Raw genomic sequence first — 12,039 nt, forward strand, 5'->3', positions numbered from 1 at the left:
CATTTTATTGGCATAGAGTTGCTTGTAGTAGTCTCTTATGATGCTTTGTATTTCTCTGGTGTCTGTTGTAAATTCTCCTTTTTCATTTCTAATTCCATTGATTTGAGTCCTCTCCCTCTTCTTCTTGATGAGTCTAGCTAATGGTTTATCAATTTGTTTATCTTCTCAAAGACAGCTTTTGTTTTATTGATCTTTGTTATTGTTTTATTTGTTTCTATTTCATTTATTTCTGCTCTGATCTTTATGATTTCTTTCCTTCTACTAACTTTGGGCTTTGTTTGTTCTTCTTTCTCTAGTTCCCTTAGGTGTAAGGTTAGATTGTTTATTTGAGATTTTTCTTGTTTCTTGAGGTTCGCTTGTATTACTATAAACTTCCCTCTTAGAACTGCTTTTGCTGCATCCCATAGGTTTTGGATCATCGTGTTTTCCTTGTAATTTCTCTGTAGGTATTTTCTGATTTCCTCTTTGATTTCTTCAGTGATCCATTGGTTGTTTAGTAGCATATTATTTAGCTTCCACATGTTTGTATTTTTTGCCGTTTTTTCCTTACAGTTAATTTCTAGCCTCATAGTGTTGGGGTCGGAAAAGATGCTTGATATAATTTCCATTTTCTTAAATTTACTGAGGTTCACTTTGTGGCCCAGCATGTGATCTATCCTGGATAATGTTCCATGTGCACTTGAAAAGAATGTATATTCTACTGCTTTTGAATGGAGTGCTCTGTAAATATCAATTAAGTCCATTTGGTCTAATGTGTCATTTAAGGAAAATTCTGTTTCCTTATTGATTTTCTGTCTGGATGATCTGTCCATTGATATAAGTGGGGTGTTAAAGTCCCCCAGTTTTATTGTGTTATTGTCAATTTCTCCTTTTATATGTGTTAACATTTGCCTTTTATATTGAGGTGCTCTTATGTTGGGTGCATATATATTTACAGTTGTATTTTCTTCTTGATTTGATCCTTTGATTATTATGTAGTGTCCTTCTTTGTCTCTTGTAAGAGTCTTTATTTTAAAGTCTATTTTGTCTAAGTGTTGCTACGCCGGCTTTCTTTTGATTTCCATTTGCTTAGAATACCTTTTTCCATCCCCTCATTTTCAGTCTGTATGTGTCTCTAGATCTGAAGTGAGTCTCTTGTAGGCAGGATATATACAGGTCCTGTTTTGGTATCCATTCAGCCAGTCAGTATCTTTTGGCTGGAGCATTTAGTCTGTTTGCATTTCAGGTAATTACTAATATGTATATTCCTATTGCCATTTTGTTAATTGTTTTGGGTTTGTTTTTGTAGATCTTTTTTCCCTTTCTTCTTTGGTTCTCTTGTGATTTGATGACTATCTTTAGTGTTAGATTTGGCTTCCTTTTTCTTTTTTGTGTGTATATCTATTATAGATTTTTGTCTTGCAGTTACCATGAGGTTTTTGTATAGCAGTGTATGTATATACCTGCTTGTTTTAAGTTGCTCATCTCTTAATTTCAAATGCATTTTAGATACCCTGCATTTGTACTCTCCTCCCCTCACGATTACTGTTTTTGATATTATACTTTACATCTAATTCTTTTGTGTATCCCTTAACTGCTTATTGTGGATACGGATGATTTTACTGTTTTTGTCCTCCCTACTAGCTTTGTGTATAGATGATTTCCTACCTTTATTGTATGTTTGCCTTTACCAGTGAGCTTTTCCATTTCACAACTTTATTATTTCTAATTGTGGCCTTTTCTACCTAGAGAAGTTCCTTTAGCATTTGTTTTAAAGCTGGTTTGGTGGTGCTGAATTCTTTTACCTTTTGCTTGTCCATAAAGCTTTTGATTTCTCCATCAAATGTGAATGAGAGCCTTGCTGGGTAGAGTATTCTTCGTTGTAGATTTTCCTCTTTCATCACTTTAAGTATGTCCTGCCACTCCCTTCTGGCCTGCAGAGTTTCTGCTGAAAAAATCAATGGATAGCCTTATGGGAGTTCCCTTGTATATTATTTGTTGCTTTTCTCTTGTTGCTTTTAATATTCTTGCTAAGAGTGTAAATCTTAAATGTCCTTATCATAGCAACTACAAAAAGGTAATTTTGTGAGGTGAAGGATGTGAGGTGAAGCAACTACAAAAAGGAATTTTGTAAGGTGAAGTAACCTTACTGTGGTAATCATTTCTCAATATATACATATATCAAATCATCATATTGCACACCTTAAACTTACATAATGTTCTATGTCAGTTACATCTAAATAAAGCTGGAAAAGTTGGCATCATGTGATCATTTGATAAATGATAAAGCCACTACGGTGTTTGATAAAATTCAGGTACTCATTATAAAAATTTCCATAAAATGCTGGAATAAAAGTGTACTTCCTCGGGCTTCCCTGGTGGCGCAGTGGTGGAGAGTCTGCCTGCTGATGCAGGGGACACGGGGTCATGCCCCGGTCGGAGAGGATCCCACGTGCCGTGGAGCGGCTGGGCCCGTGAGCCATGGCTGCTGAGCCTGCGCGTCCGGAGCCTGTGCTCCGCGACGGGAGAGGCCACAACAGTGAGAGGCCCATGTACCGCAAGCAAGCAAGCAAATAAATAAATAAACAAACAAACTTCCTCAACAGGATAGAATGTTTTAAACCTATCATCAGCATTCCACTCAACAGAGAAGTGCTAGAGAGAAATCTATAAAAATTGGGATCAGAACAAGTTACCCTTTAACATTGTTTTGGAAGTTATAGGAAGTGTGGTAAGACATAAAAATTTTTTTTAAATGCATAACTTTAGGAAATGAAAAACAAAATTATTATTATTCTTTGCTACGATTGTTTGTCTTTTAACAAAGATAAACAGAATCATATTTTTAACTGTGTACTTTGAAATAATCATAGATTCACAGGAAGTTGGAAAAATAATTCAGAGAATCAAAAAGGCAGAGTAACAAGTATGGGTGAGGATGTAGGGAAACTGGAGCCCTCATATACTGCTGGTAGGAATGTAAAATGGTGCAGCCACCTTAGAGAATAGTCTGGCACTTCCTCAATTATTAAACATAGAGATACCATATGACCTAGTAGTTCTACTCCTCGGTATATATGCCCAAGAGAATTCAAAGCACATGTCCACAGAAAAACTTGTACATGAAAGTGTATAGCTGCATTTAGCAAAAATGTGGAAACAACCCACATGTTCATCAACTGATGAATGGATGAACAAAATGTGGTATATCCATAAGGTGCAATATTATTTGGTCATAAAAAGAAATGAAGTGTACTGCTCCATGCTACAGCATGGATGAACTTTGGAAATGTTATGTGAAGTGAAAGAAGCCTGTCACAGGATTCCATTGATATAGAATGTCCAGAAAGGCAAATCCATAGAGACAGAAAGTAGTTTAGTGGTTGCTTAAGAGTCGGGTTGGATCAGGGGACCTATGTGAGTAATAGCTAATGGTACAGGATTTTTCTTTTTTGAGGTGACGAAAATGTTTTAAAATTGACTGTGGTAATAGTTGTACATATCTGTAAATATACTAAAATCCACTGAATTAGATACTTTAAATAGGTCTATTGTATGGTATGTGAATTATATCTCAATAACGTTGTAAAAACAATAGTACAGAGAGTTCCCTTTTCATCGTTTCCCTCAATGGTAACTGTAGTACAATGCCACAACCAGGAAATCGACTTGGTACAGTTCATAGACGTTAATCATATTTCACGTTCTGTATGTACTCATTTGTGTGTGTGTGTGTGTTTCTGTGCAGTTTTGTTTATGTGTAGATTTGTGTTCACCAGTATAGTCAAGATATTGAACTCTAATCCATAGAGATTACCTTGTGCTACCCTTTTATGGCAATACACACGTCCCACCCCTTTCTGCTTCTCCTCACACCCTACTCCCTTCCCCTGGTCTCTGTACCCCCTAGCAACCACTAATTTATTGTCTGTTTCAATAATTTTGTTATTTCAAAAGTACTACATAAATGGAATCATATGATACATACATTTTTGAGGTGGTTTTTTCATTTAGTAGAATTCCCTTGAGATCTCTCCAAGTCATAATGTGTCAGTAGTCCATTGCTTTTTATTGCCAAATAGTATTCCATAGTATGGAAGTACCAGTTTGTTTAGCCATTTATCACTGAAGGACATTTGGGTTGTTTCTAGTTTGTGCCTATTATAAATAAAGCTGGTATAAATATTTGTGTATAGGTTTTTGTGAGAATGAAGTGTTCATTTCATTGGGCTAAATGCCCAAGAGTACAATTGCTGAACCATATGGTAAGAACACATTTAGCACTGTAACAAACAGCCAGACTATTTTCCAGAGTGACTACCATTTTACATTCTTACCAGCAAAGTATGAGTGATCCGGTTTCTTATCATCCTCTTCAGCATTTGGTGTTATCGTTGTTTTTTTATTTTAGCCTTTCTGATAGATGTTTTATGATATCTTATTGTGGTTTTAATTTGCATTTCCCTAATGGCTAATGATTTTGAACATCTTTTCCTGTGCTTATTTGCCATCTGTATATCCTCTTCAGTGAAATGTCTGTTCATGTTTTTTGACCAACTTTCTAGTTAGATTTTTTTTCTTACTCTTTTGTTTTAAGAGTTCTTTATATATCCTAGGTCCAAGTCCTTTGTTAAATGTGATTTGTGAATATTTTCTCATAGTCTGTAACTTGTCTTTTTATCCTCTTGACAAGGTCTTTCACAGAATACAGGTTCTTAATTTTGAAGATGGGCGTTTTATCATTTTTTACTTTTATGGATCTTGCTTTAAGTGTTACGTCTGAGAGGTCTAACTCTAGGCTCCGAAGATTTTCTCCTGTGTTTAGTTCTAAATGTTCTACAGTTTTACATTTTACATTTAGGTCCATGGTCCACTTGAGTTTGTTTTGTTTTATTTTAATTTTATTTTATTTGGCTGCATTGCATCTTAATTACAGCACGCAGGATCTTTCTTGCGGCGTGCAGGCTTCTCTCTAGTTGTGGCACTTGGGCTCCAGAGGGAGCTGGCTCAGTAGTTGCCGTGTGCGGGCTTAGTTGCCCCGCAGCATGTGGGATCTTAGTTCCCTGATCCTGGGTTGCACCCACGTCCTCTCCATTGGAAGGTGGATTGTTAACTGCTGGACCACCAGGGAAGTCCCCACTTGAGTTTGTTTTGTATAAGATGTGAAGTTTTTAGGTCAAGGTTCATTTTTGGCCTATGGATGTCCAGTTGCCCCAGCACTGTTTTTTGAAAGGGCTATCTTTCCTCCACTGGATTTTTTCTGTATCCTTGTCAAAATTCATTTGAATACATTGCTGTGAATCTATTTCTATTCTGTTCTATTGATTTGTGTTGGTCCTTCCACTGATAATCACACTGTCCTGATCACTTTAGCTGTATAGTAAGCATTAACATCAAGCTGAATGATTCTCATTACTTTTTTCTTCTTTTTCAAAATTGTTTTAGCTAATTTAGGTCCTTTTCCTTTCCATGAACACTTTAGAACAAAGTTGTCTGTATCTACAAAAAACTTAGCTGGGATTTTGATAGGCACTGCATTGAATTTATAGATCAATTGGGGGAGAATTGATAACTTTGTTGAGTTTTTCAGTCTATGAACATGATATTAGATCCTCTTTGATTTCTTTCATCAACATTTTGTAATTTTCAGTGTGCAGATCCTTATACATGTTATTACAATATACAGTCATTTTAATTTTTAGGTTTATTTTTAAATTCAGTGAATAGAGCAGGTAAATTTACAACACATATGTCAGCAGCATGAAATAACCTGTGTGTGTATAAATGAGTGCAACCATTTAGAATATATGGTAAAAAGACATCACACACAGAATAGCACATGCACACACAAAATTGTTTGGGTAAGGGACAGTATGTGTTTTAAAGGCATAAGTAACATTTATCTAGAACCCCAATACGAACATACCATTAAATTGTGAAGGAAGTTCATTGGCATGATTTAAGAAGTACATTAAAAGTGATTCATTCATTACTTGGTTAGACTATTTGAAATCCTAAATTAAATAAGTCAATGAAATAATAATTTATAAAATGTAAATATTGATATTAAACACACTTAATCATACCACATGGCCTTCAGATCAGTATATATTGTGAGAGAACTAGTTTGATATGTTTATAGGTCCTTCCATCATATTTTCCTCTGTATCTGTGTATATCTTGTCCTAATATTCAGAGCATTATGCAGTTGACCCTTGAACAACGTGGGGGTTAGTGGCCATCTTCCCTTTGCGCGGTCCAAAATCCGCGTATAACTTACAGTCGGCCCTCTGTACCTGCAGTTTGTCTGTATTCACGGTTCCACATTTGTGGATTCAACCTGCATGGATCATGTAGTTCTGTAGTATTAGCTATTGGAAAGAAGTGGACTCACCTGGTTCAAACCCATGTGGTTCAAGGGTACTTCATACTGTATTTTATATTGTTATAATAGGAAGTGCTTGGGTGTTGGAGTTGGGAAGACTGGCCTAGAATTCTTGATGCAATATTGCCTATGTGAGAAATGACAGAAACTCATGACTTGGAGAGACATCCTTAACCTTCTGAAACCTCAGTTTCTTCATGTGAAATATGGAAATGGTAATTCTTTACAGAGCTCTAATGAAGATTAAGTGAGGTAATGTATGCAAAGAGATGTAGTAGCTGGAAGGTAGGGATATTTGATACATTTTAGGTTATCCCAACTCCTTAACCCTCTTCACAATTCCCTAATTCCTGGCCCTTGAGTCCTCCAACTTTTCATTAGCTTTTAGAGTTCATGATGCAGAGCAGGGGTTGGCAAACTTTTTTAGTAAAGGGCCCAGGTAGTCAATATCTTAGCCTTTGCTAGTCGAAACACTCATCTCTGTGCTTGTATCCTGAAATCAGTAGGCAATATGTAAATAAATGAGCATGGTATGTTTCTGTAAAGCTTTATTTATGGATTGTGAAATTTCAATTTCATGTAATTTTCATGTTTCATGAAGTATTATTACTCCTAATTTTTTTTCAACCATTTAAAAATAGAAAATTCACTCTTAGCTCTTAGGCCAAAAAAGAGGTGCTGGCGGGGGGTTTCACGTTTCATGAAGTATTATTACTCCTAATTTTTTTTTCAACCATTTAAAAATAGAAAATTCACTCTTAGCTCTCAGGCCAAAAAAGAGGTGCTGGCGGGGGGCAGAAAACTGGATTTAGTACCTGCCATAGTTTGCTGACCCCAGTAGAGAGGATGTCTGTAATGAGCCTGTTATGTGGCAGTGTTCTCAGTGGCTAAGAACATATCCTTCGAAAAGAAAGACCTGGGTTTGGAATTCTGGCTTTGCCACTTAGTTTGACCTTCGGTAAGTTACTTTACCTTCCATCTCTAAACCTCAGCTTGCTCACCTAGAATGCTGACTTTTTATGAGGTTAAAGGAAGTAATATAGAAAAGGGGACTGTTGCACATCTACAGCCTTCCTCTTTCATTGAAATCTTTTGCAGTTTATCTTGGTAAGTTTTTCAGGACCCCATAAGGAATGGTAAGGCATTTCCCATGACTTGCAAAGGATCTTGTTTCTTTCCCTGAAACCCTTGTGGAAACCTGAGTTATAAACTTGCCTTTAACCTTCCCTGCAACCACAACCAGAGCCTTGAGGGTTAGATACCTTGGGAGCTGACCCTCTTCTCCCCTCAACTATAAAAGCATCACAGAGGGCATTCAGAGCATCTCAGAATCATGAATTAAATCAAAATGGATTGCCAGTTGTTTCAGGGAGAGAAATGGCTAATGAACAGGGTCTTTAGCACCATTTTGCTTTGGAGCAGCCATCCCTTTCTGCCGTGCTCCTAAAAGAATAAAGCATACAGATGACACAGCAAAGCACACAAGGCAGCACTTTGGCAGGAAGCCAGTATAGAACTCTGGTGAGCACAGCTGGATCACAGGCTTAGGCCACATTGAAGTTGGGCTTAGAGCCAAAGCATGCCCAATGCTTAGCCCACTGGCACCCCTCCACCCAAGTCCGAATCTGATGTAAGGCACAGGTGATGTCAGAATCAGCCAATATCCACACCTGTGAGAAGAGCCCGAGGCTGAGCAGGATTGATAACAGCCAGCTGCCAGGACCGAACCCACAGTAATGGTTGAGATATGCTTGAAAGAGGAGCAGCAGGGCTTATTAGTAGATCCTGACTTTCCTTGGTAGAATACATATCTTCTCCTGCCTGTAAGTTATGTGAGCTCGACACATCCTCAAAACAAAACCAACCTGATGAGGACTGCCTCGAGAGAGAAGCTGCTGGGTAGCTGGCAAACTCACACCCACAGTCTGCCTGTGTCTGCATGAGAGAGATGGGTCTTCACTGCATCCTGCCTAGATTGCTTGCTTCTCCTGGAGATAAAGGATGCTGGTGTCTGTAGTTGGAAGACTGGAAAGGAGACATGTGGAGTGGACTGAGATTCGAGATTTGGAGAGGAAGGTTGAGGCTTATTGCCTCTGGACCTTCTCCTATCATGCAGGTCTGCCACTGAGGGTCTAAGGCAGGTCCTCTGTCAGGGGAGCCCCTTATATCACTAGCACAGAGCCGAGCCCCTGGCTGTTTTAACTTTCTCCAGCTGCTCTGCATTTTGCGGGTAGGCACTGAAATAATTGTGTCCCTTGATGGTGGTCTCTGTTGCTGAGTGACAGTATTTTCTGAGTTCCTTATATACCCTTCCCCCCTAGTCGTGACCTTCTAATGGAATGCCTGCTGTAAGTTGTTTGCTTGTTCACTCTGGTTTCCTCTCCCAGCCCAGAACCATCTCGACAGGAGTCAGGGCAATCCATCACGATCCTGTATTCCCTCACCCCAAAGCCCCTCACTGGGGAAGTACAGATTTGAAAGGAGGAAGGCAACAGCTGCAAACCATATTTTATTTCTGATCCCCTTCCTGGTGCCAGCAGCTGGGCTGGTACCAACCCTGTGTGACTAAACTAGCTGCCTGGAACCTCTCCACATAAACATGTGTGGCTCCTGAAGCCAAGTGATGTGAAGTGGCATGGTCCACCCTGCGCTGATATCACCCCTGGTGGAACTGGCCTCTCCACAAAGGATCTGACTCTTCTCTGAGTTTTTCCTAAGGACTCAGAGGTTCTTACAGTGCCATATTCCCCTCCTCAGACACCCACACAGATTCCTAATGCCTTTATCTTCTCCTTTTGGGAGGAAACTGGAGGTGTTCCGTGACCTTCACTGTTTGACGGTTTATGAACTGCCCACAGGGGCTGGGAGGAGTGTTTTTGCCTTTTCTCTAATTGCTTCCATCAGAAGTAGTATACTGTGGTAGACAGTCTTTTTTGAAGTCAGAGATGTTTTTGAGCTGCTGAAATCTGTGTTCTAATCCTGGCTTTATCACTTACTACTGTTTGCCGTGGGCAAGTTGCTGGTTCCTTCATTTCAAGACCGGCATGATGATGATGATGATGCCACCGCCGCCAACATTTGGGGGATGCTCTGAAAATTAATGGATAACAATTGTTAAGTATCTGTCACACTCCTGGCTTGTTTTAAGTGCCTGTCCCCTTGTACACACACCTGTGTATACTTGCGTACTTTGTGCTAATTTATATGTGTATTCCTCTGGTAACAGTGGTTTGGGCATTGCTAGGTTTCTGCAAATATTTTTTGAAAGGTTTGTTTTTTCCCTGACAACAATAGGAATGTGTATTAAGTTTTTTGAAAAAGGGAAAGCGCACGAAAAAATACAAATCGTACGAGATGATCATTGCCACCATTTTGTCATGTAATGAATTTTCTGAAAATTCTATTTAAATTTTATTTCATGTAGGATCATGCTGTACAGACTTTTAATTTTTTAATGTGAATAAATTTTTATTATGAATCCACTTGTTTTCCTATAATATGATTTTTAGTAGTTGTAGTTTATTATTTGGATGTACCATAATTCATTTATCATATCTCTTGTTGTTGAACTTCGTTGGTTATTTCTAGTTTTTCACTGTGATAAACTCCAGTTGATCCTTCTTGCAGCATAATCTTTATACACATTTATAAGTTCTTTTTGAATCAGTTTTGAAAAGCAAGTTGGGTTAAAAGTAGAAACATTTTTAAAGCTTTGAATCGTTAACAAATTTTCTTCCATAAAGGCTTTGCTATTTTAAATGCCCACGAATAGTGGTCCCCTTCATACCTTCTTTAAGTGAGTATTAATTTTTTAAAAAAACTATTACATATACATGAAAATTTATCTTATTGCTTATTATCTAGTTATTTAAACATTTTCTGTTCATGTTCTTTGCCACTTATGTTTGATGATTTATGATAACCTTTAATATATAAAGTGTGTGAAATCTTTTATCATACTATTTGTTGTAGATATTTATTCCACAGTCATTTGCCTTTTAATTTCTTTATGGTGAGGTCTCTTTCTTTTTCTTCCACTCTCTCTTTCTTTTTTAAAAAAATGTATCAAAGTCCATATATTTTATAGTTAAAGCTATTAATCTTTTCCTTTATTGATTTTTTATTTTAGCTTTTGTGCTAAGAAGTCATTTCCCCCTGAGAAATCACAAAAATATCCAACTATGTGTTCTTCCTAAATTATTTACCTTTTTGAATTTCTTGTGGCATGAGTGTGAGGTAGGGATTCATTATTTTAATAGGCATGATGACTATTTCTTTAAAAACTTATTAAAACTAATCATAAAATATTTTTAAGGGTCAGTAGATACACATAAAAAAATACCAAAATGAAGAACCCAAATGGAAATATATTTCAGTGATTATTAAAAAAAAAAAGGTTGTGTTTAGTAATGAGAAGATGCTACTCTGGCAGTTGTAGTTAATTCTAAACAGCTAAAGTGCCATATTTAAATTCCACATTAACCCTTTTTTGTTACTCACTGAGGTGGCTACTGCGAGTGATAATATTTGGAGTTCACTTTAACTTCTTTTTCTCTGGATATCTTTTTTCTGTCACAATCTCTGTTTTTGGAGCAACCTGCCCTCCTGGACAGTATCTCTCTCCAGGAAGTGTGCCTTTGTGGATCCTTCCAGTCTTCTGATGGCTCTGTTTTAGTTCCATTCCTTTAATTTATGAGTCATTTATCTAGTCTTAAAATTCTGGTTTTCTAATAGCCCTGCCTGTTTTGAAACACAGTGTGGTAGGTTGACCGTAGGTAAAACATCACAAAATCACTGATAACTTGGAAAAATCAGATGTATTCAGAGGAAGAGCACTGACTCTTGGTACCTCCTGTTTCAGGAAAAGATGAAAGGCAAGAACAAGCTGGTGCCTCGCCTGCTGGGGATCACCAAGGACTCGGTGATGCGCGTGGATGAAAAGACCAAGGAAGTGCTGCAGGAGTGGCCACTCACCACGGTCAAGCGCTGGGCAGCCTCACCCAAGAGCTTCACACTGGTAGGGACGGGCTGAAGGCAGTGAGTGGGCCAGCATGGCCTTGGGTGATATCGTGGGGCAGGGGAAACAATACAGGCCCATTGGGTTTCCCTGCCCTTGGAGAGGGACAGATGGTGGGGGTCCATGAGGGCAGGGGTGGGCACTGGTCCAGAAGTGAGCGAGATGTCTGAGAGCTAGGTCTCATTGGCCACCTCTTCCTCTCTAGTGCTCTAAGTCTGTCTGAGTTCTTTAATTAGAAAGAGCCAGTCAAGGATGATTCTCAGTCTCTGTGGTCCTGATGCCATGCCTAGTATACCCTAAAAGGCAAATTTATAACGCTCTGAGGCCCATACAAAGGCTCTCTCCTCATCTCTAGTTGTTTTAGAAGTTCCTAAGAATTGTGACAACTTGCCAAGCTGTGTTTTCCCAGCCTGCCTACGAAGAGAACATTGTTGTATGGTGGAAATAGCATCGACTGTGGGGTAGCATTCGAAATCAGCTTTCATTCCCAGCTCTGTGCCCTTGCTCAAGTTACTTCTCCTCTCTGATCCTTAATGTCCTCAGCTGTGAAATGGGGGTAGTAATACCTATTTCACAGAGTTGTCAGAATCAAATGAGATGATGATAATAAAATGCTCAAAGTGAAATACATGGAAAGTAGGGAGAATGTTTGTTCCAG

General features: G+C 38.3%; 1 protein-coding gene across 1 annotated transcript in view; it reads left to right on the forward strand.

Annotated features, from left to right (window-relative positions):
- The window catches only part of TLN2 (talin 2), a 440,519-nt gene that overhangs the window by 262,047 nt on the left and 166,433 nt on the right, over positions 1-12,039 (forward strand). The window contains exon 13 of the mRNA XM_028495089.1: positions 11,226-11,381. Within this exon, the coding sequence (XP_028350890.1) occupies positions 11,226-11,381 (156 nt within the window). The remainder of the gene's footprint in view (positions 1-11,225; positions 11,382-12,039) is intronic.

This window comes from Physeter macrocephalus, chromosome 11, assembly GCF_002837175.3.
Source record: "Physeter macrocephalus isolate SW-GA chromosome 11, ASM283717v5, whole genome shotgun sequence".
NCBI lineage: Eukaryota > Metazoa > Chordata > Mammalia > Artiodactyla > Physeteridae > Physeter > Physeter macrocephalus.